The sequence below is a fragment of the Nannospalax galili genome, unplaced genomic scaffold (genome assembly GCF_000622305.1).
Source record: "Nannospalax galili isolate Female #2095 unplaced genomic scaffold, S.galili_v1.0 scaffold571, whole genome shotgun sequence".
In the NCBI taxonomy this organism is placed as follows: Eukaryota; Metazoa; Chordata; class Mammalia; order Rodentia; family Spalacidae; genus Nannospalax; species Nannospalax galili.
In genome coordinates this window covers 473,831-497,447 of record NW_008330297.1, presented here as the reverse complement: position 1 = coordinate 497,447, position 23,617 = coordinate 473,831, and the positions used below count along the sequence as shown (strand labels likewise).

General features: G+C 43.5%; 2 protein-coding genes and 2 pseudogenes across 5 annotated transcripts in view; 3 read left to right on the top strand and 1 right to left on the bottom strand.

The window, feature by feature from the left end:
• Cfi (complement factor I) overlaps window positions 1-9,161 on the bottom strand; it is a 45,685-nt gene extending 36,524 nt beyond the window's left edge. For 2 of the 4 annotated variants that reach the window (XM_029568628.1, XM_029568618.1), the window contains exons 1-2: window positions 8,988-9,161; window positions 8,323-8,452 (exon numbers count right to left, since the gene is read on the bottom strand). In XM_029568628.1, coding sequence (XP_029424488.1) covers window positions 8,323-8,376 — 54 coding nt within the window. In that variant the 5' untranslated portion in view covers window positions 8,377-8,452; window positions 8,988-9,161. The remainder of the gene's footprint in view (window positions 1-8,322; window positions 8,453-8,987) is intronic. The other 2 variants (XM_029568623.1, XM_029568616.1) reach the window with 2 other exon arrangements.
• Window positions 4,677-5,286, top strand: LOC103742594 (annotated as a pseudogene).
• On the top strand, window positions 6,157-6,766 carry LOC103742582 (annotated as a pseudogene).
• A 7,546-nt stretch (window positions 9,162-16,707) lies between the features above and the next one.
• Window positions 16,708-23,617, top strand: part of Gar1 (GAR1 ribonucleoprotein) — a 10,337-nt gene continuing 3,427 nt past the window's right edge. Inside the window, exons 1-5 of the mRNA XM_008843457.3 lie at window positions 16,708-16,938; window positions 17,183-17,392; window positions 18,851-19,005; window positions 19,487-19,546; window positions 22,512-22,656. Coding sequence (XP_008841679.1) covers window positions 17,191-17,392; window positions 18,851-19,005; window positions 19,487-19,546; window positions 22,512-22,656 — 562 coding nt within the window. The 5' untranslated portion in view covers window positions 16,708-16,938; window positions 17,183-17,190. The remainder of the gene's footprint in view (window positions 16,939-17,182; window positions 17,393-18,850; window positions 19,006-19,486; window positions 19,547-22,511; window positions 22,657-23,617) is intronic.

Here is a 23,617-nt window from a genome sequence, read left to right as displayed (position 1 = left end):
TGCTCACCATCGGTAACCAACAGACAGACACATGAAAAGATGCTCACCATCGGTAATCAACAGACAGACACATGAAAAGATGCTCACCATCGGTAACCAACATACATACACATGAAAAGATGCTCACCATCGGTAACCAACAGACAGACACATGAAAAGATGCTCACCATCGGTAACCAACATACACATGAAAAGATGCTCACCATCGGTAACCAACAGACAGACACATGAAAAGATGCTCGTCATCGGTAACCAACAGAGAGACACATGAAAAGATGCTCACCATCATTAGCCATCAGGTAACTGAAAATCAGAGCTACACACCTGGTAGGATGACTTACTACAAGACTAAGATACCCCACATATTGAAGAGGTAGGGAAAAGGGAGCCCTATACATTTATAGGATTGCGCCTGAGCAGCCGCTGTGGGCAACAACGTAGAGGATCCTACAGAGCCTCAAAGCAGCATCACTGTGTGGTTGGGTGACCCTACTCTGGTGCACATAATCAAGGGAACGGAAACTAGGTTCTTGAAAATGCACTTTCATTTTCATTGCAGAGTTATTTATTACAGCCAAGACATGGAAGGAACCTAAATGTCTATTAGTAGATGAATTAAGAAAATGTAATAAATACCAAATATTATTGGCTTTAAAATAAATAATACACAACATCCCAGACAACATGGATGGAGGATATTCATATACATATATTTCTTTTTAAAAAAAATTTTTATTTCTTATTTTTAAGTGTATGAGTGTCATGCTTGCATATAGGTAAGTGCATCGTGTCATGCAATGCCTGAGGTGGACAGAAGAGGCTGTCGGATCCCCTGGAACTGGAGTTACAGGTAGTTGTTAGCTGCCATATGGGTGCTGGGATTCAAACCCGGGTCTTCCGCAAGAACAGTGTTCTTAACCGCTGAGCAATCTCTCCAGCCCTCATATATATATTTAATTTTTACTCTTTAATTATGTGTTTGGGGGGTGTGTGTACCTAAGGTGCCACAAAGGCCAGAAGGTGGAGTTATAGGCAGTGTCAACTGCCTGTTTTGGGTGCTAGAACCTGAACTCAGGGCCTCTCCAAGAGCAGTACATGGCCTTAACTGCTGAACCATTTCTCCAGCCTTTCGAAGGAACACATTACTCTAGATTGAATAAGCCAGACACAGAAACACAAATACCACCATAAGAGGAAACATTTTGAAATCAACTCCATTCTTTTTCATTTGAAGATTGAAAAAAAAATCAGCCTAGTTTCTGGGCCTTTTTAAAATATAAATGTGTGTGAAATTTTGTGGTTTTAATTCTTAATGGATTCTTTGGGAATCGAAAATAGTCAAACACGGAAACAGTGAATTGTGGTTACTAAGGACTGGTATAGGAAAGGGAGAGGTATCACTAGATATAAAGTTTCTTATGCACAATAAATAATTATTTGAGACCTACTTACAGCATAGTGCCATGGTAATATTGCATTACACATTTTAGAAGCTGCTACAAGGGAGACCTTTTGTTAAGAGGTTTGTAGTCCTTGGGAGCTGGTGATGGCTTAGGGGGTACAGGCACTTGCTGCCTGAGTTCAACCCCTGGAAACCACATGGTGTAAGGAGAGAACTGAGTCCCACAATGTCCTTTGATGTCCATAGGCAGGCATGGCATCCGGATGAACAGACACCAAACGTGGGCAGACTTACGCCGTCTAAGTGCAGCAGCTGAAACAAACATTGTAGGTGAGATCTTACAAGGGGTGAGGCTAGACATATGGCAGATGGGAGGCAAAAAGAATACTACCTAAACATTTAAATATGTCCCACATCAAAATTTCCAAATGTAAGCTCATATCCCCTGTTCAAAGAACCATACTAAGAAAGACACTCAACTTCTACTGACTTTCTTGTGCATGATCTCAGCCTCCCTTGCTGGTCCCACCTAACATCCCAATTTTACTACAACAAAACCCACAACTTTAGGACAATAGCCAGTTTGTGGAGTATGTCTGACTAATGGTTTCAGATCCTAACTTACCACCCTGGTTGGAGATTTCGGTTAATCTGTAGTTGTGGATCTCAAAGATGCTTTCCTTTTTGCCCCCACATACAGTCATCTTGAGAGCAGTTTCATCTAAAGAACCTGCCATTGACTGCATCCAGCTAATCAAATGGGTTCATTCCAGCCCCCCAGTCTAACAGACTTGCACTGGAGAACCTGGATTGGGGGATGGTCACAGCCGGGCATGGTTCTGTGGAGCAAGAACAATGTGCAGCTGGGTAGCAAGTGGTAGACATCAAACAATGGAAACAGAAGCTCTCCACAGGTACTTCCACACTGAAGGTGGAATTTATAGCTCTGACAAGACCCTTCCACCTAGGTAAGGATGAGAGGGTCCATGCCCATGGGTCATGTTTGTTGTTGTTATTGTTGTCCAGGTTGGTGGTGAGGGTGATGGTGGTGATAATGGTGGTGCTGGGAATCAAACCCAGCATACATGCTAAGCACACACTCTACTACTGATATACCCCCAAACCCCTGGGCCAAGTCGCTGTTCAAAACTCCCCTATACATAAGTAATGAATGAATGACTTGGATGATTTATTGGGTGTCTCCCCATTGCCTTTTCAATGATGGTGGCGTTCTAGCATTAATCCATCACCTGAATGGGGAACTCATGAATACTTCCAAAGGAATGCCAAGTTTCATTCCTCTCACCCAGACCTAAACCCTGGTTTAGCGGCCCAAATCAGCCCTTCCCCCGAATCCCTAAAGAATGAGAACCATGAAAAGGACAAGAGGAGGGAGGAGCTAGAACCACCAACCAAAATCCCAAAGCACTCCAACTTAATCTCCCTCACCTACTGTTAAGTACTTGCTTTAGTTCACTTTAACAATAATCAGTATTAGAGGTATAGGTAACACTCTGTCATGTGGGTTAGCATAGTAACAGTTGGGAAAGATTGATTGTGGATGCAGAGATCAAGTGCATAGTTGTGCACCTCCAATTACCTGCCACAAACCTCAGCTAAATGTCCCCAGAGCCTCTCCTCAGGAGGCCGTCAAGACTTGTTGGCTGACCTGTGAATAAGCTCTTGCTTGCACACTTTCCGTCTCAGTGACTGGCATACTGCACAGCAGGCAGAGTGGATCTGCTTTGGTAACATTCTTTCTTGGTTGCTGAAAGCAACTTTTATGTATCTGGCTGCCAGTCCTGTACTCCTTGACTTAGTCCTCACATCAGTCCATCAAAATTTTAAAAACAAAGAAAAGGTGAAGGGATGCTTTGTATCCCCAGGAGGAAATCGTCCGACAGCACTTAAAATAGCAAAAGTTCCTCCCAGCTGTCTATAATTTCACTCTGAAAACACATTTTAAGCTATTTGAACACATTTAGGTTGTCTCTATAACAAACTCCATTTTAAATAGTGGGAAAAAGTTCCACTCTCATAAACATATATATACATATATACAGACGTAGATATATACATAAAATGGTAAGGAATCTAGTTATATATATATATAATGTCTTTTTGAGACAGGGTCTCCCTGTAGCCCCAGGTGGCCTGGAACCCCCTGTGTAGACAAGGCTGGCCTCAAACTCACAGAGATTAGCCTGCCTCTGCCTCCCCAGTGCTGGGATTAAAGGTGTGTATCATCACCCCCAGCTAAACTAATAGTTTTTAAAATTCTAAAATTCTAACATTTGGGAGGTTGGAGAGATGACTCAGCATTTAAGAGCACTGACTGCTTTTGCTGAGGACCTGGGTTTGATTCCCAGCACCCACATATTGGCTAACAATTGTCTGTAACTCCAGTTCTAGGGGATCCAATGCCCTCTTCTGAACTCCCTGGGTATTGCACAACATGGGTGTACCTACTACGTACCCACATGTAGGCAATACACTCATACACATAAAATAAATAAATAATGAAATTTCCACATTTGGGGGCTGGAGAGATGGGTCAGTGGTTAGTACCACTAGCAGCTCTTGCAGAGGATCAAGGTTTGATTCTCAGCACCCAGGTGGCAGTTAGCAACCGTCTGTAACTTCAGTTCCAGGGGATCTGACACTCTCTTCTGACCCCTGTGGGCAGTGTACAACACAGGTGCACTTATATACATGCAGGCAATACACTCATACACATAATATGATAAAAAATAAAAATATTTAGAGTATGTCCTATCAATGATTTCTTAAATAATTTATAGACTTATACTACTGTTTGATCCATTTCTTGTCAATGAGTATAACTCAGTTCCATTTGTTTCATAATATAAATATAATAATGATAACATATTTAGGAAGTTACATGTAAATATGTAATTCTAATTTCTTTTTTAAAATTTTACTTATTATTTTTATTTTGTGTGTATCAGTTAAGTACACCTGTGTCGTACAATGCCCGTGGAGGTCAGAAGAAGGCATTGGAACTCCTGGAAACTGGAGTTATGGACGGTTGTTAGCCACCATGTGGGTGCTGGGAATCCAACCTGGGCCTTCAGCAAGAGCAGTCAGTCCTCTTAACTGCTGAGCCATCTCTCCAGCCCCTGTAATTCTAATTTCTTAAGTAGTTTTTTTTTTTTTTCACATCGTTGCTTCTACAAACTACATCAAGACAAAACATTTTAAAAATATTACCCCAGGCCTTCTTCCTATATGCGGCCCAGAAGAGTGCTCCAAGATGGCAGTCCCCGTGGACCTAGGGTTGAAGAAGGCCTTCACGGAGCTTCAAACCCAAGTTATTGACACGCAACAAAAGGTGAAGCTTCCAGACATACAGATTGAACAGCCAAACAGAACGAAAAAGCACGCACATCTTACAAACACAGACTACGGCTTTGTTAGATGAGACTAACATGTATGAAGGTGTAGGAAGAATGTTTATTCTACAATCCAAGGAAGTAATTCACAATCAGCTGTTAGAGAAACCGAAAATAGCAGAAGAAAAAATTAAAGAACTGGAGCAGAAAATGTCCTCCCTGGAGCGGAGCGTTAATGAAGCTGAGGACGACATCCCTGAGATGCTGATGGCAGGAAGGGAACAGAAGGTGCCGCCTGGGAAAGTTCTTCCCTCCAGACCCCTCCCATTCTGGCAAGGCAGAGGGGCCTGGTGGGGTAACAGGCTCCCTCTGCCCAGATGGATGTTTATGTGGGTGGCCTGGAAGCGCTACATTCTCTCCCTGAACGCCCTTCAGTTCCCACCTATGTATTTTTCCCTGTTTATCCACCACCCCTGCCCAGGACACTCCTCTCCTGGGCAAGCCAGGAACTCCCAGCAGAGGGAAGACTAGAGTGAAAGCAGATAAAGACTTTCAAGGACTAAGCAAGTGGGTTAGACCAGTAAAAGGCTATGTTTTGCTCTGAAAAAAAAAATAGATAAAATAAAAAATAAAAATAAAAATATTATCCCAAAGTCCTTTGACTACCAAAGTTGGCACTCATCAATTAATACTTAAAAGGTCTTAAGCCTGTTTAGCCTTAAGAGACAATGTGCCCGTTCAGTTTTATCTTCTTTGGGAGACCACAGAGCCTTCACTCACTCTTGAGGTTGGATTTATTTATGGAGGAGCCCAGCACTTCGCTGCCTTCCTGCAGTGGGACTTGCTCCTTTTCCTGGCTGAAAGGGTGGCGGAGCATTACTCCTTCTTACCAAAGATCCAGTCTGGTCTAGATTTATAGACTCAGCATAAATCTCACTTGTCCTACCTGACCTCTGTGTTAGGTGACTTTTCTTTCACTAAAGTCCTTTGTCACCTGGTATTTTGGCAATTAGGTATATACAAATATTTTAGAATTTTTTTTTGCTTCAGAACAGTATGAAAACAGTACAGATTTAGGAGAAAACTATGCTTTGAATTCTGATCCTTCTTGGGCTAGCAATATGTGGTGGGATACTGCAGAAATGTCGAGCACTGGTGTAAGGCATAACTCCCATTCAGGTGAGCAAAACTGTCTTGCCAGGAATCCAACCTGGGCCTTCAGCAAGAGCAGTCAGTCCTCTTAACTGCTGAGCCATCTCTCCAGCCCCTGTAATTCTAATTTCTTAAGTAGTTTTTTTTTTTTTTCACATCGTTGCTTCTACAAACTACATCAAGACAAAACATTTTAAAAATATTACCCCAGGCCTTCTTCCTATATGCGGCCCAGAAGAGTGCTCCAAGATGGCAGTCCCCGTGGACCTAGGGTTGAAGAAGGCCTTCACGGAGCTTCAAACCCAAGTTATTGACACGCAACAAAAGGTGAAGCTTCCAGACATACAGATTGAACAGCCAAACAGAACGAAAAAGCACGCACATCTTACAAACACAGACTACGGCTTTGTTAGATGAGACTAACATGTATGAAGGTGTAGGAAGAATGTTTATTCTACAATCCAAGGAAGTAATTCACAATCAGCTGTTAGAGAAACCGAAAATAGCAGAAGAAAAAATTAAAGAACTGGAGCAGAAAATGTCCTCCCTGGAGCGGAGCGTTAATGAAGCTGAGGACGACATCCCTGAGATGCTGATGGCAGGAAGGGAACAGAAGGTGCCGCCTGGGAAAGTTCTTCCCTCCAGACCCCTCCCATTCTGGCAAGGCAGAGGGGCCTGGTGGGGTAACAGGCTCCCTCTGCCCAGATGGATGTTTATGTGGGTGGCCTGGAAGCGCTACATTCTCTCCCTGAACGCCCTTCAGTTCCCACCTATGTATTTTTCCCTGTTTATCCACCACCCCTGCCCAGGACACTCCTCTCCTGGGCAAGCCAGGAACTCCCAGCAGAGGGAAGACTAGAGTGAAAGCAGATAAAGACTTTCAAGGACTAAGCAAGTGGGTTAGACCAGTAAAAGGCTATGTTTTGCTCTGAAAAAAAAAATAGATAAAATAAAAAATAAAAATAAAAATATTATCCCAAAGTCCTTTGACTACCAAAGTTGGCACTCATCAATTAATACTTAAAAGGTCTTAAGCCTGTTTAGCCTTAAGAGACAATGTGCCCGTTCAGTTTTATCTTCTTTGGGAGACCACAGAGCCTTCACTCACTCTTGAGGTTGGATTTATTTATGGAGGAGCCCAGCACTTCGCTGCCTTCCTGCAGTGGGACTTGCTCCTTTTCCTGGCTGAAAGGGTGGCGGAGCATTACTCCTTCTTACCAAAGATCCAGTCTGGTCTAGATTTATAGACTCAGCATAAATCTCACTTGTCCTACCTGACCTCTGTGTTAGGTGACTTTTCTTTCACTAAAGTCCTTTGTCACCTGGTATTTTGGCAATTAGGTATATACAAATATTTTAGAATTTTTTTTTGCTTCAGAACAGTATGAAAACAGTACAGATTTAGGAGAAAACTATGCTTTGAATTCTGATCCTTCTTGGGCTAGCAATATGTGGTGGGATACTGCAGAAATGTCGAGCACTGGTGTAAGGCATAACTCCCATTCAGGTGAGCAAAACTGTCTTGCCAGTGTGGCTCAGACATTGTGTTTTGTGTTCTGACACCCAGACATGTCTACAAAGTACCTATCACTTTCAGAACAGTAGTCAGGATACTCAACACTTGATTATAAAACAGGCTTTTATGCCCAGAGGGTGGCACAAACCTTTAATCCCAGTGCTTAGGAAGCAGAGGCAGGGAGATCTCTTCTGATACTGAGGTCATCCTGGTCTACATAGCAAGTTCTAGGCCAGCTGGGGCTACAGGGAGACCCTGTCTCAAAAAACAAACAACAAAACCACCCAAGGCATTTATTAGGCGACTTTGCCAACTATGGTGTAGTGTGCTTGAAGTAGGCTAGGCTTCACCACAAAGTTCAGTTGTATTAAACACATGTTCCCTGACCAACACTTTTCACGTACAGTGTGTCATTAGGCCAGAGCCATTGCATGTGAGGAGTTTCTTTATGACCTTGTAACACGCTTTTCTGTCACATTTTCAAGTGTGATCTAAATCTTGCTTATTTTTTTCCAGTGACAAATTTACACCACATTTCAACAATTCTATTAGAAGGCTAGCTAAGGAAAAGACCAGCCTTACTGTTTCCTAGCACTTTGCCTTACGTGCTGAAGAAGGTTGGTAAACGCTTATTCATTTATGATAACAGTAGATTATAGAAATGAGTTATAAAGTTCTTGTTTAGTTCAATGCTTATGCACATACACAAACATACAAAAGCTCTTTTCTTACAGTCTTTTATCAAGATACTATTAATATATGACACTTGTTACTGTGTAAGCACTCTTAGTAACAGACCTAATATATCAGTCCAAATGGTATCTTTTAAGTTCTTTCTATATTTTGTTGTCTTTAAACTGTTCATTTAAGAAGGTTTGCATAAAGAGTGAATGACTTACCTTGTGAAAACCCAAGTGGAGGCACAGAAGCAACAGAAGGTGAAGCTGCTTCATGCCGGAGGTGTGCAAGGCTGCGCGTCGGCTCGAGACCCTTTTCCATGTGAGACTTTTGAAATTTAATCTTTAACCTCTGAAAAAATATTTAAAAAGAGAAAGCCTTCTAAAAACCCGTGTACGTTTGAACTCTTAAAGAATTTGGCCCAAATCCAGAGTTTTACCGTAACTGAAACAAAAACCTGGCCTGTCCAGTAAGCAGCTAAGCTAGGCAACCAATAGGAAGTCTTTTACCAGGGGATATTGCTACACTTTGGCACCGACAGTGCCCCGTTCTGTTTTCCAGAGAAGACAGAAAGTCCTGTGAAGCCAAGTTTTTTATGTCTTTGGGTAAAAAAAACTATACTCTTTTTGCTTAAAGTTGGAAACTAGAGGTGTTGAACATACAAGTATTTTTCATTGAAAATTATGCTAAATGCAGGAGGACCCCCGCCCCCCAAACAGCCTGTTCTTCACACATTGGTGCTGTGATCAATTGGTATTTTCTGAGCACAGAAAACTTTTTAAAACAAGTGTTTTTGCTCCAGTACAGCATACAGTATCAGATTCATTTGAGTTTATTGGATGTGATGCTCAATGGTACTTGCCAGCCTGACAGAACCTGGACTCACCTGGGAACCAGGCCTCTGGGTAATATCTTGATTGCCTCTCTGAGGTAGGAAGGCCTGATCATTGTGGGTGTCACTGTCCCGTGGGTGGATCAGGCACTGTGCAGGTAGGGCAGCAGCATTCATGTTCTTAGTGTCCTGACTGAAGATGGGATGCGATCTGCTGTTTGGAACTCCTGTCTCTGCACTTCCCTGCCATGAGGGACTATATCCTTGAACTGAGCAAGAGAAAAAACAAACAAACAACAACAACAACAAAAAATGTTCTCCATTAAGTCACTTTTGTCAAAATATCTTATCACTGCAACAGAAATAGGAGCTAAGATATTGAGTATTATAGCAGCAAAAAAGCTTTAAGTGGGTCTCTAGAGACAGATTTCAGCAGAGTTCCCGATGCAAGATGCTTGTTAGGGACCAATGATTCTTAAGAGTGTGAGAGGAACAGGAGCAAGCAGGGGAGGGTACAGACCGCCTATGCAAGTTCAGCAAAGCCCTGGCCTGCCTCTGGGGTGCTCAGGAGAAGAGCGTTTGGTCAGTGTCTGACTTCAACAAAGAAGACTGGGCCACTGCACCCAGCCTTGCTCAGCCACATGAGTTGCTCAGGACAGTGTGCCTGGGCCCTCTGTGAGGCTGTTTTCTGTAGCTAATGCAGCTGCTGGGGCATCTGGCAAATGCTTGCTGTCAGGAGGTGTTTTCTGACAACACTGTTGACAGCCAGGTAGTTAAGATCCTCCTTGAAGGAGCTCCAGGGAAACTCATCTGTGTCTTTTAGTCTGCTAGTCACACTTCTGCACTATTTTCTATAGTTTCTCCACAAACAGTTCTTTCAGAATTCCCATGGGCCTCTCTTCCTGAGGAAAACCTTGGGAGAGGCTTAGTGGGAAAACCCCACTGGCTCAACACTGCAGTTGATGCTGAGACTACAGCTGATTCTTGTCCTCTGTCTCTTCCTGATGAATTCCAACTTCCCTGTACCCTGAGCGTCCACTTCTATTGGCTTCAGTGGGTTGCCCGTGCATAACCCACAATTTCTTTCCGGAGTAGGCCGAGTCCCTGGCTACCATTTGCTTCTCACGTTAAAGTTGTTTCTGCTCCTTTACTGTTACAACGGGCACCCCAGAAGATCTTGTGATTGCACACATAGTCCTTCCAATTTCCAGCATGATGACAGCAGCTTCATTGCCCCTGAATTGTCAGGGCTACTTTCCCTGTCAAGATAGTAACCCCTCTGCTTTCCTGCTGGTCTCTGGACAGAAGGAGGCCAGTGTGCACCAGGTAGTGCCTTAGTTTATATTTGTTTACTGGGATTTTGCTGTTATTGTTGGTTTGAGATAGGCAATCATTGTAATTTCTTACACAACCCAGTTTCAGTCTATGTCTCTTTCTGGACCAGCTGAATGACCAGACATATCTGAAGCTTCCACTATGAGGGCTGTATTTTTTAGACTGAACGTCACAGCCCTGGAACTCAGGTTGGTATGGAACTGACAGTCCTCATGCCTTAATCCCCTAGGTACTTGAGTCAGAAGTGTACACCACTGAGCATGTTCTTACCGCCACCTTTTAAAACCAGTCCTAAAAGTGGCTGGAGTACAGATGCTGTTTATTTTTGACTTGTACCTACATACCCCACCAATCCATCTGTGAACCAGTCTGTCTTCTTATACTCGTTCATAATGCATTCCCCACAGTCATAGGTGTGAGCTGAGGCAGAAGCATCAGCGCACTGTTTCCTTGCATCTCTGAGTTACCTGATAGTGTACTTTGCTTGAGACTTCTGAATCTGTATTTGGCTATGGAGGTAATATTTTCACTAGGTCTGCTTGAACTGGGTTTTAGTTGGTCTATGAGGCTAGTCAGTTTAGTCTGTAAGGATCTCATTCATGGTGTGCAGTTCTGGACACACGGTGATGTGTGTCCTCGTCGTATTTATTCCACATTGACCAGGGAACCAGGAAAGTACAAACTGCTTCTCCTAATGAGCATTGTCCTCTGCTGCTGGCGGACTGGCTCTGCTCCAGCGCATCAAGCTCTGTGCTATGGTTCTCTCACTGAACCCTTCTCAAATACCACACGCTGGTTTCCTCTGTTGCTAACACCTTTCATACCATGGGGTCTGTTGAGATTCCTACACTGGCAGTCGGAGGAGTCCAGAGAGTCCAACTAGGTTTATGCTTCCTTCTTAGTTGAAGGAAGCATAAGGTGCAATAATCTGTCTTTTACTGTAGCTAGGACACTTTGATTTTACTGATGTGCCCAGGCTTCATCTCCGGTCTCCAGGCACTCATGCATCTTGTTGCCTAAGCCTGTCTGCTTTGATCAAGGTGGTGCCATCTGTGCAAACTGTTGACATATTTTATCAGAACAACATCCAGATTTCTGCAGATTTTATGATAGGAGGTGGGAGATAAGAGCTGGGGAGAAACTCTAACGCACACTGTGAGCTCTTCGATGTAAACACAAACTGTTTCTGAGTCTCTTTTCTGGATAAAATATCTAAATTGGTTTCAGTTTACTGGAATAAACTTTTATTGATATGCTTTGTAATATTGCTAAACTAAAATCATGGTTCTCATTTGTAAAAGACAGTCCACTGAGCCGGGAGTGGTGGTGCACATCTGTAGTCCCAGAACTTGGGAGGCAGAGGCATGGGGATCTCTGTGAGTTCAAGGCCAGCCTGCTCTACATATCGTGTTCCAGGCCAGCTGGGGCTACAGGGAGACCCTGTCTCAAATGTACAAAAAAAAAAAAGGACAGTCCACTGAAAAAAATATTAAACCTTAGGAAATGGGTGGAATTTCTCTTAAAAGTATTTAATTATATGTATGTGTATGTCTGAGTAAGTGTATGCTACAGGTGTGTCAGTGCCATCAAAGGCCAGAAGATGGTATTGGATCTTCTGGAGCTTTAGTTACAGAAGGTTGTGAGCTGCAGGGTGTGTGTGCTGGGAACCGAATTTGGATGAGCAACAAGTACTCTTAATCACTGAGCAATCTTTCCAGTCTATGAGCAGAATTTCTAAATTCTAAATAGAAGAAAATAAAATAAAAAGACATTTCTCTCTTAATATTTTTTAAATGTTAACAGTCATTTAAAAATATTTTCTTTTATTTATTACTTTTATTTTATGTGTGTGCGTGTATTGCCTGCATGTAGGTAAGTGCACCTGTGTCTTGCAATGCCCACAGAGGTCAGAAGAGGCTGTTGGATTCCCTGGGACTGGAGTTACGGATGGCTGTTAGATGCTGTGTGGGCGCTGGGATTCAAACCCATGTCTTCTGTAAGAACAACTAGTGTTCTCAACCATTGAGCCATGTCTCTAGGTCTCTAGCCCCCAGAAAGTCATTTCTATGTCCAAGGTATACTAAATTTTTTAGCATAAAAATTTGAAAATAAGGCACATAATTGAAGGTATATTTAGGTTTGTGCCTATAAAACTGAAAAATCCAAACATATTCACAAACACAGACACACACAGACACACACACAGACACACACAGAGTTTTTTTTTAAACTAGGAAAGTGCTGCTCTCAGGAACTTTCGGTGCCGAAATGTAAGAGGGTTTTGGGTGATGTTGTAAGTTAGCATAAAAATTTGAAAATAAGGCACATAATTGAAGGTATATTTAGGTTTGTGCCTATAAAACTGAAAAATCCAAACATATTCACAAACACAGACACACACAGACACACACACAGACACACACAGAGTTTTTTTTAAACTAGGAAAGTGCTGCTCTCAGGAACTTTCAGTGCCGAAATGTAAGAGGGTTTTGGGTGATGTTGTAAAGATGGCTATTAGACAGTGTTGGACTGCCTCATCACTGTGACCACACACCTGGTAAACAGTTAAGAAGGGAAAAGCTTTGATGTGGATCATGGTTTCAGAGGTGCAGGTCTGTCGCAGTGAAGAGGGCATGGTGGGACACAGGACTTTATGGTATGGTTGTCAGGAAGCAAAGACACGGGATGGGATTGAGGACCAGGCGTGACCTTCAAAGGCAAACCCCTGTAATCCACTTCCTCCAGTTAGTCCTCACCTCCCAAAGCTTTCATCACCTCCAAAATTGTACCACCAGCTGTGTTCAAGTGTTCAGTACAACCACAGTACTTAAGAACACCGGCCAGTTCCCTCAAAGTGTTTTTTTTTTTTTTAATAAACTGAAAAGCTAGAGAAAAACACATGAACCTCTTGCCACTTGCTGAAGTTTTATGACTTTGCCAATTATCTGTTCTGAGGGGAGTCATGAAACTGTTTTTGCGCATGAAAATGTTGAGGCATGAGGCACAGAGTCAAGCATTGCATGCATCAAGGAACAGAGGCTTCCTGCCAGTGGACAGTGTCAGGTTTAGAGGCTTACAAATACGTCCTCTAAGAAAAGATCCTTCCTCCCGTCAACCCTCAGAGAACTGCAGCCCTGGTCAGTACTTGACTGTAACTTTATAACAGACTGTAGAACCAGCAATTTAACACCCTTGAATTTCTGACCTTGCAACTGTGTAAGATGGTATGTGTTGATCTGGGCCACAACGTGTTGGCATTATTTATTAAATGGTAAGAAAAGCCAATACAGGTTTTGGTTTTTAGAAGTATATTTGAGTTGAAAAGTGAATGCCCAGGGAATAGTTCACCTCATGATTTGCCAGTGAGGGATGACTGCGGAAATGAGCTTGCCTGGCAGACAAGTTTTCATCACATGAACAAGTTTGGGCACAGTTATAAGATTCACAGAGGAAACATTCCTGTTCAAAAAGATCACCGAGTTGCACAACAATATGAATGGACTTACTGTTGCTGAGAATGGTTCCTCCACTGCTTGGATTTGAGAACGAGGACATCTCACGCCTTACTGGAAACCATGTGAGAAAACGCACAGAAAAAAATCATGGAGCATTTTCCTTTCCTTTTGACACAGGGCCCCTTTCCCAGGATTTTCACAGCTCAGGCTCCAGTCCCAGCACCCACATGGTGCCTACCAACCAACTGTAACTCCAGTCCCAGGACATCTGACGTCCTCTTCTGACCTCTACAGGCATTGCACTACATGGGTGCACTTACACACATGCAGGCAATACACTCATAAACATAAAATGAAAATAATAAAATTAAAATTACAAAAGCACTGACAACTATTGGGTCATTGTGTTCACAACTTGTTCAGTGTGCGTGTGTGTGTGTGCGTGTGTATCATTTTATGCAGGGGGTCTGGAAACCATTCAAAGCACTTTTTCATGGTAAGAAGATAGAAAAGGATTGCTCTAGTGGGGCTTCTGTAGCAAGGAGGAAGAAACAAAAAATAATAAAATTAAAATTACAAAAGCACTGACAACTATTGGGTCATTGTGTTCACAACTTGTTCAGTGTGCGTGTGTGTGTGTGCGTGTGTATCATTTTATGCAGGGGGTCTGGAAACCATTCAAAGCACTTTTTCATGGTAAGAAGATAGAAAAGGATTGCTCTAGTGGGGCTTCTGTAGCAAGGAGGAAGAAACAAAAAGCCAGATAAAGAGTGCTAGGCAGTGATGCTTGCCTGATGGGGCAGATGACATGCACACTTATCAATTATCAACTATATAGAAGGCTTCAGTAATGGAGACTTTAGAAATACTGCTAAGTGAAATTGCGGAGCTCTCTGGGGTCCTGAGAATGGAGACTGCACGAGGCAGTTATTTTAGTAGGCTCACTGTATCATCAAATGCAAAACAGATGGAAGAAGTTAGACCTACCAGTATGCAGTGTGAGGCAACAAACATGCCCACATTGTGATATGTTGCCTGTTATGTTTGGACATTTGCAATCTTGTAGACTATATTGAATGGGAACAAAACAATGTGGCAGTAACAAGAGACCTGTAGTTGGTTGATGTGTACAAACTTATTCACATGGTACTAACAGAAATGAATCACTTTTGATAAAAGAGACTGCGGCAAATATAGGATGGGAATGGTGATAATGCTGATAGGGAAAGAGGAGTGTGCTCAAAGGTGCTGAATTCAGACATTAGACACCCAGGGAATGGGGCTGGAGAGACAGATCAGCAGTTAAGAGAACTGGCTGCTCTTGCAGAGGACCCAGGTTTGGTTCCCAGCACCCACATGGCAGCTAACAACCTTCAGTAACTCCAGTCTTCTTCTAACCTCCTCAGGCATGGGTGCATTTAACTTACATGCAGGCAAAACACATACACATAACATATAAATATTTTAAAAATAAACCAAGAGAATGACGCTACTCTGAGAGAACTGTAAGGATAGACAATTTGGGAGGAAGAGGGAAGTGGGAAACAGCCAGCCTCATGTGAGAATTCAGTATTTTAGTTTGTCTTCTAACTAGATGGGGGAGTTATTTCTCTCCTCTGAATGTCAGTTCTTTTTTTAAAAAAATCTTTTTGAGATGGGGTCTCCCTGTAGCCCCAGCTGTCCTGGAACTCACTATGTAAACCAGGCTGGGCTTGAACTCATAAGAGATCCACCTGCCTCTGCCTCCTGAGTGCCGGGTGAATGTCAGGTCTTTATTTATAAAGTGGTAAGATGCCAGGTGTTATCATACACATTCAGTAATTTTATTTATCAAACTGAGTTGGAGATTATCAGCGGGACATTAAATGCGCGTGCACTGAAATTAATGTTAGATGACAGGGCAAAATGGTAAGTTATGGTAACTCTACCCTTCTATGATGTACAGAATCTAAAGTACAGTTATGAAGTATGAATTTAAAGTGCATTTACCTAACTTTTCTGTGGTTCTTAGCTGTACCTTCAAGAAGATTATACTTTAGGGTAGATAACGTACTTGAATTCCTAATGTTAATATTAAAGTCTACAGGGATCTTTCAAAAACTCCTTTACAAATAACCCTCTGAAATGGGTATCAGTCTCTACCTTCTTTCAGAGAAAGATTTAATTAAAATTTAATCTAGGGAGCTGGAGATATGTCTCAGCTGTTCAGAGTACTTAATGCTCTTCCAGAGGACCTGCTGTCTCAGCTGTTCAGAGTACTTAATGCTCTTCCAGAGGACCTGCCTCTTAGGCACCTATGTTGGGCAGCTCATGACTGCATTTAACAGCAACTCCAGGGAATCTGATGCCCTCTTCTGGTCTCCAAGGGCACAGATGTGTATACACACACACACACACACACACACACACACACACACACACACACACACTAAAAACAAAATATAAATATTAAACAAGGAAATAATAAATAAAATCTGGGAATGGTAGCAGTCCATTTGTAACCCAATGCTCAGAAAACAGGGGCAGGAAGATCACGAGTACAAGGGCAGCCTTTGTTACATATATAGTTGCAGGCCAGCATAGATTATAAGCAAGACCCTGGCTCAGAGAAATAAATAATATAAATAAATAGACAAACCTAAAATAAAATGTTTATATAGGTCTATGATAAGTATCAACATCAAGGAAGTTCTCAGTAGATTGTTGGATAGAAAAGAAGCTGATAAAATTCAACACATAGAGGTCACCTTTAGTTTGAGAGTTTTAGTGTGGTAGGGAGGCGGAAGTCAGACAGCAGAGAGTCAAGGAGGGGAGGAGAGGCTTCAGATTGTGTCAGCATGGACATCCTGCTAGCCTTGGTTTGGAGGAAGGGGATTCGGACACCAGCTGTCTCCAAGGGCAACGCGAAGCAACACTTCCAGGAACGTCCCGCTACCGTGGACGCCCTCATTTCACGTCATCTCCGCTGCTCTCTAGGGAAGTGGCGCTGGGGTGATGAGGTTCGGTGCGGTTGTTTCTCTTCCGGGCCGTGCGCTCTTTCCAGCAGGGCTTTAGGGTCGCTGCATCCGGAGTGACAGGCTCTTTGCAAACGAATCATTCGAGTTTCTGGTCTTTTTAAAAGATCGTGCTGGTACGGTGGCCGAGGAGGTGTGCGCGCGCGGAAGTAGCCTGCAGTGCGTGTGCGCGCCAGGCCCGGGCAGAGCGCACGTGGCGCAGTGAGTGCCGCGGGATTTGGACTGCGGCGGGAGGCCGGGAGGGAGGGAGGGACCGGGAAGAGGCTGATGGACCAGGGAGAGGTGGCTGGACAGCGGAAGGATGGACCGGGCAGGGTCGCGGCTGGGCACTGGGCGCCCCTTGCTCGCCCTCGGTGTGGACCGGCGGAAGGCTGCCGTGACACTGGCCTTTCCGGTGTTGTGAGGTAGGCCGAGCGGAAGCCACACGGTCGTTTTCACCTGGCAGGAGACAGCATGTCTTTCCGAGGCGGAGGACGTGGAGGCTTTAATCGAGGTGGCGGCGGCGGCTTCAGCCGTGGCGGCGGGAGCAATAACCACTTCCGCGGCGGAGGCGGCGGCAGCTTCAGGGGCGGCGGCCGTGGAGGCTTTGGCAGAGGCGGCGGCCGCGGAGGCTTTAACAAAGGGCAAGACCAGGGACCCCCGGAACGCGTCGTCTGTATGTCATCTTCAATGCTTAACCCCATTGGAGCAGCGGGCTGGAGTTGGGTAGTGGGATTTATGTTGTTAGCAAGTTGAACGGTAGGTCCAGACTCTTATAGGCAGTGTGGCTGGGAGGCAAGTCTGTAGGGCTGTGACCGTTCACAGAGCCATACTGTCATGAGGCCTGAAGGTTACTGAAAATACATAATGGAGGTGGAACTTTCGTGTGGACGGAATCTAGCCCTTTGTAACAGATGAGGAAACAATTCAGGTTTAAATTCTTTGCTAGGATAGTAAGACTGCTTGATGCGATCCCCAGTGGTATACTTGAAATGCAAAGCGAAGTTTGTAGATTCTACAGTGGGTCCTTTCAGTTACAAAAACCAAGAGAAGTGGAAAAAAAATACTTAGACGAAAGCAAGAAAAGACCTAACTAAAGTAATTCTGAGTAATTATCAAAGAGGTGGAATGGAAGTCATGGGAAGATGGAGAGAGTGGAGAGAGGTGGATCTGTATGCAGGATGGTTTGCAGGGCAAAATGCTTCTAGTCAAAGGACCCACCCCACGAGCTGTTGTGATAAGCCCCACATGAGCAGTGTTCTGTGCAGTGACAGAAAAGTAGTCGGGAGGAGGTGTATCCAACCTTTTGACATTGTGACATGACATCACCTATGGAGTTCACACTCCAGAACCTTGCAGCCTGGCTGCACAGGCCACACACACACACACACACACACACACACACACACACCATTTTGTGTTGGCCCATAGCTGTTCAGGAGTGCAGACAGCCTACAGGCTGCAGGTCAGATGCACCTGGATGGAGAAGAGATTCTACAGTGAACTAAGTAAGTAGAACTTGGCTAGCTGAGGAGTAAAAGGTTCTAGTTGTTGAGGTTCTGTGTTAGGATGAGGAGTTAATTTTGCATATGATGAGTATTCAGTTTCTGCTGATAGAAATGATGGTACTAATTTTGAAATCCCAGGCTTCCCTGAGAAAATACAGAGTCATTGGCAAGTGGTAGGAGTGGTAATGAATTCTAAGGAAGGAGGGAAAATCAACAGAAACAAAGGCTGATTGACATGTAGAGCTTGGAGATAAGAAATAATCAGGAGAATGGAAATGGTGTTAATGAAGTTGTAAAGGCCATAACCACGTTAATTGTCGTAGGCCGGATGATCTCCCTGTGCCTGGCACTGTTCTGAGCACTTCATTATCCTAGTTATAACTCAGTATTAGTGTAGCTGCAGTTAGGCGTTGTTAGCCTCATGTTACAGGGGCACTGTGCCCCTGGGCACCATATTAATGTATTGTGAAGCTGGTGTGCCGACTTTGGAAGTCCACAGTGTTGGTAACTGTGCCTGTCTGCTTTAGAGGAGATGAGACACGGTGAAATCCCAAGTGTACTAGAAGACAACATCCAGAGAGGGTGGTCAGGGTTAGAAACAGTTCTGTGTCTGTTTTCTTGTGCAGTATTAGGTGAGTTCCTGCATCCCTGTGAAGACGACATAGTCTGTAAATGTACCACGGAAGAAAATAAAGTGCCCTATTTCAATGCTCCTGTTTATTTAGAAAACAAAGAACAAATTGGAAAAGTGGACGAAATATTTGGACAACTTAGAGATTTTGTATCCTTTATAATTGGACAGCCTGGTAATCTCATTGACAAACTACTTTCTCCTCCCAGCCCCTCAACAGGCAGTTAAGTATCAATTAAACTTCTTGCTTCATTTAGTAAGATGACATTTTTACAGACTAAGGAGGGGCAGTAGGGGAGAATACATTCATTTGTGTTTAGAAGTGATGAATCCAGGAGAGACTGTCTTTGGAAAGTTCTAGAAATGGTGGCCATTTGGATAAGTGCTATTGATTATGTTGGATATGGTGGTGCATTACGTACAATGGTTCTGCTGGAAAAATGTGGTCCTATTGTAAGAATTGATGTATATTTTTATAGAAATCTTCATTTCTTCTTGTAAATTCATTTACCGTTCATATATATATGTATATATATCTCCATACATTGTTTTAAAAATTATGCATAATTCAAAACGCTTAATGTCTTGTTCTTGTATCTCTTTCTTATTTGTTCCTTAATAAAATTAATAGTATTTTTCAGTTAAATTGTCAGAAAACATGAAGGCAGGTTCCTTTAAAAAACTACAGAAGGTGAGTCAAGCTTATGATTGCCAAGATCCTTGGATTCAAAAGGGAGTAGTGTGCTTTCAGTTAGTCCTGTTGGAATACTTCAACTCCTCCAATGTATTCCAAGTGAAACTTTTTTTTTTTTTTTGGTCTTTTTGAGCCTCTCCCTGTAGCCCTGACCTGGAACTTGATATGTAGACCAGGCTGGCCCTGAACTCAGAAATATCCACCTGCTTCTGCCTCCCAACTGCTAGGATTAAAAGCATGTATTACCATACCTGGCTCACTAGTGAAACTCTTAAACTGACATGTTCAAGTTCAGTATTACAAACATTTGAGTTTACATTTTTTGTTTTTTTGTTTTTTTAAAGTAGTCTCACAGTATAGGCTGGCCTAGAACTCACTTGTGTAGATCATCAGAATGGCTTCTCTCCTGTCTGACTTCTGAATACTAGGATTACAGGTGTGTCACCATGCACAGCCCAAATATACTAATTTTGAAAATAGTGTTTTAGCCAGACATGATGTTGCATGCCAATAGTCCCAGCACTTGGACGCTGAGGTAGGTGGATAGCAGTTTTGAGGCCAGCCTAGACAACATAATGCTAGGCGAGCTTCCATACACAAGGCTTTGTCTCAGAAACAAATCAATGGGGAGAAGTAGATACTAGTGGGTTTCACAGGTATTTCAATAACATGGTATATACTATCAATTTTTAAAATGTCATACAATTTTAGAGTGGGCCCAAGTATAGTCTGTAGGCCTCCTTGAGGAAGTGGTCTTGAAGGTGAAGGTTGAGAGCTGACTAGGAAAGCCTCTTGGAGCTGGTTGCACATCAGCTATCCCAGGGAAGTTTTTGAGACATACTTTTTGGGCCCATTCTTAGAAAATTGACCCAGTTGCTCTTAAGTAGGACCTACAATGCACTTCTGTGAAAGAAAGCTCCTACTGGGCACCATGGCCTGTTCCTTTTATCCTAGCACTGCAGAAGCAGAGGCAGGCCAATGCCTGCTTGGTCTACATAGTGAGTTCCAGGCCAGCTGGGGCAACAGGGAGACTGTCTCAGAAAAAGAAAGAAAGAAAACTCCTGGGTAATTTGATGTAGTTAGGCAAGCACTTAACCACTGGGCTAGCCGCAGAGGAGGAGATGCAGTCCACGTAGAGAAAGTAGCAGAGCACCTGAGATGTCAGCCCAAGGTTCTGAAAAGAGTGTATGGCGGGCCTAGAACACCTCGAGGGAAGGGAAGCCTCTGAATTAAGGCTGATGAAGTAGGAAGGAGCTTTGTAAGTCATGAGAGATTGTAGTTTCAACATTGTTTCTGAATAATAGGGTGGTGCCGTTAAATTTATGCTTTCAAAGAGCACTGGGGAAGGCAGCCCTGTAGGCTGTAGGAAGAGTCACAGATACTTTGGGATAAGAGGAAGTGGAGGAGGAGGTGGGGTTATGTGAAATCAGAAGTAGAATCAACACGGCTTACTTGGTAATTGATTAACTGTTGAGGTTGAGAAAGCTTAAAAAAGCTGCCATCTTTGTGGATAGTGGTCACATGTAGTGCAGAACCAGGGAGGTTGGAGCAAGATAAAGGATTTCTTTTGGGACATACTGCGTTTAAGATTCTTGGGTAGTCAAATGGTAGGAGTTCAAGGGAGGGGTAGAGGCCAGAGATAAAAGTGGGAAGTTGTCGGGGTACAGAGAATGTGCAACGGTCTAGGAGGGCTGGGAGGAGTAGAGCAGCTCACCAGGCACCTTCCAGATTTGAGTGTCTTAGGAGAGACTGAGAATTACAGCTGCCAAGAAAAGGGGCAAACTCAGGTGTGCTCCGAAAATAGACACAAATTTAGGACAGTTTCTAGGAGGAATGCTCAGCTGGGGCAGAATGTATGTAGCATTTAAATTCAGAAGCATGGTGGTCAGAGGTCAAAGAGCCGATGGAGTGGTGGGCCCAGAAGCCGGATTGGATTAGGAAGTGAGGAAGTGCCAACGTAGCATGTGGCCGCTGGTTGTAGATGCTCTGGCAGGGTGTCCTTGGAACTGAGGAGCCTAGAGAGAATCCAGTCTAGAAAGGGTTTCCCATGTGACCTGAAAAAGTTGCCTGACAGCCATGCATCGCTTCCCATCCCTGCCTTTCTCACCGCAGGGTTATTTGAGGATTTGCTGTTAACGGCTTTTGGTCTTTTGCTGCTTTCTCCCCCAATCCACTGCTGTGTTTGACTTTAGATCCTCCCTATCCAGCCTGTGTTAAAAGTCTGAAGACCATTTTAGCTCAACTGCACTTGCTGTGATGATGAACTTCCTTGACCAATACAATAGCAGTTAACTGTATGTAGGCTGAATGCATGAAATGTCCTCACATGTCACATGGGCTTAATCATTAAGTGAAAACAGCCATGCTATATGGTTAGACTGGTCCCTGCAGATTCAGATGGTCCTTGTGAGATGATCTGTGAAGGAGTAGCAGACTGTATGTAGAGTGTGAGTTTTGAAGCCCTCCCCATTTGTGTTCTGTGTGGGGACCTGGGAATAGTACACTCTCTCATTTCCTGCATGGTGTTTGTTCTGTTTAACCCTGGATATAGCTAGGTGTCATTCGCTTCTATGTATTGCCTATTATGTTCAGGAAACACTAATTGAACCCTTTCTTGAAATAGCTAGTATGCAATATTTTGGATTTTAGTGCTTACAAATCTGCTAATGTTCTTGGCAGTTCTTGAGTGAAAATGCAAATTTTGGAGGAAATCTATTTCTAAGGAAAAAATGAGATTGAATTGACCTAGGTTTTTATCTGTCAGCGTAAGTGCTGCTTCACATATATTACTTGTTATCACAGCCTTGTGATAAATACTTTTTTCAGATTTTATCCACAAGAAAGCCAAGCTATTAAAGAAAGCAGTCCTTGCCCCCATGGGATGAGTGGGTGGTAGGAGTGCACTTTATGCTGTGCCGCGCTGTCCTTGGTTGCCACGCTAACCGCTCCTGTTACACTTCAGTTTTATATAGACCCATACAAGCTGCTGCCACTGCAGAGGTTTCTGCCTCGTCCTCCAGGCGAGAAAGGACCCCCCAGAGGTGGCGGCAGGGGAGGTCGAGGAGGAGGAAGAGGAGGAGGAGGAGGCCGAGGTGGTGGAAGAGGTGGTAAGTTACCTGTGGGAGTTTCTACTGAGAGTTTTTAAAAAATATTTTATTGTTTTTATAGCCAGGCATGGTGGCGCACGCCTTTGATCCCAGCACTTAGAAGGCAGAGGCAGGCAGATCTTTGTGAGTTCAAGGCCAGCCTAGTCTACATAGTTCCAGGACAGCTGGGACTATAGGGAGACCCTGTCTTAAAAAGACAAAAAAAGTAACTAGGCAATATTTGTTATGATTTGGTCTAGAAAAAATAAATTACTTTATTTCTGATGGCACATTTTCATTTCCCCTACTTTTGTTAACTACAGAAATACAGACATGTGGACAATATCATGTTTGAGAATCACAGTGTTGCTGATCGATTCCTTGACTTCTGGAGAAAAACAGGGAACCAGCATTTTGGGTACTTATATGGACGGTACACAGAACACAAGGACATTCCTCTTGGCATCAGGGCTGAAGTGGCTGCAATTTATGAGCCTCCTCAGGTATGTAAGTGCAGGGCTTACTGAATGTGGCGCCTGGGTTTGTTGTGAAGGCACTGTGAAATTCCCTTTCTAGATGGCCTCTTTCTCACCTTGTCGTTTCTGCAGACTCTGTCTCTGGTTATACATTCTTACATATGCACACACATGTGCACATGATAATTATTTCCTTCTTGGAGGGGGGGGTTGTTTTGAGACAGGGTCTTTCTGTAGCCCCAGGCGGCCTAGAATTCACTATGTAGACCAGGCTGACCTTGAACTCACAGAGATCCACCTGCCTCTACCTCCTGAGCGATGGGATTAAAAGTGTGTGCCACCACGCCCGGCTGATAATTATCTCTTATATTATTGGAGAAGAATATCACAGCCCCTAGCTCATTTGGTAGAGTAGTTGCCTGTCATGCACAAAGCCCTGGGTTTGATCTTTTCTGCTTCATAAACTATATGTGGTGACACATACCTGTAATCCCAGCACTGGAGGC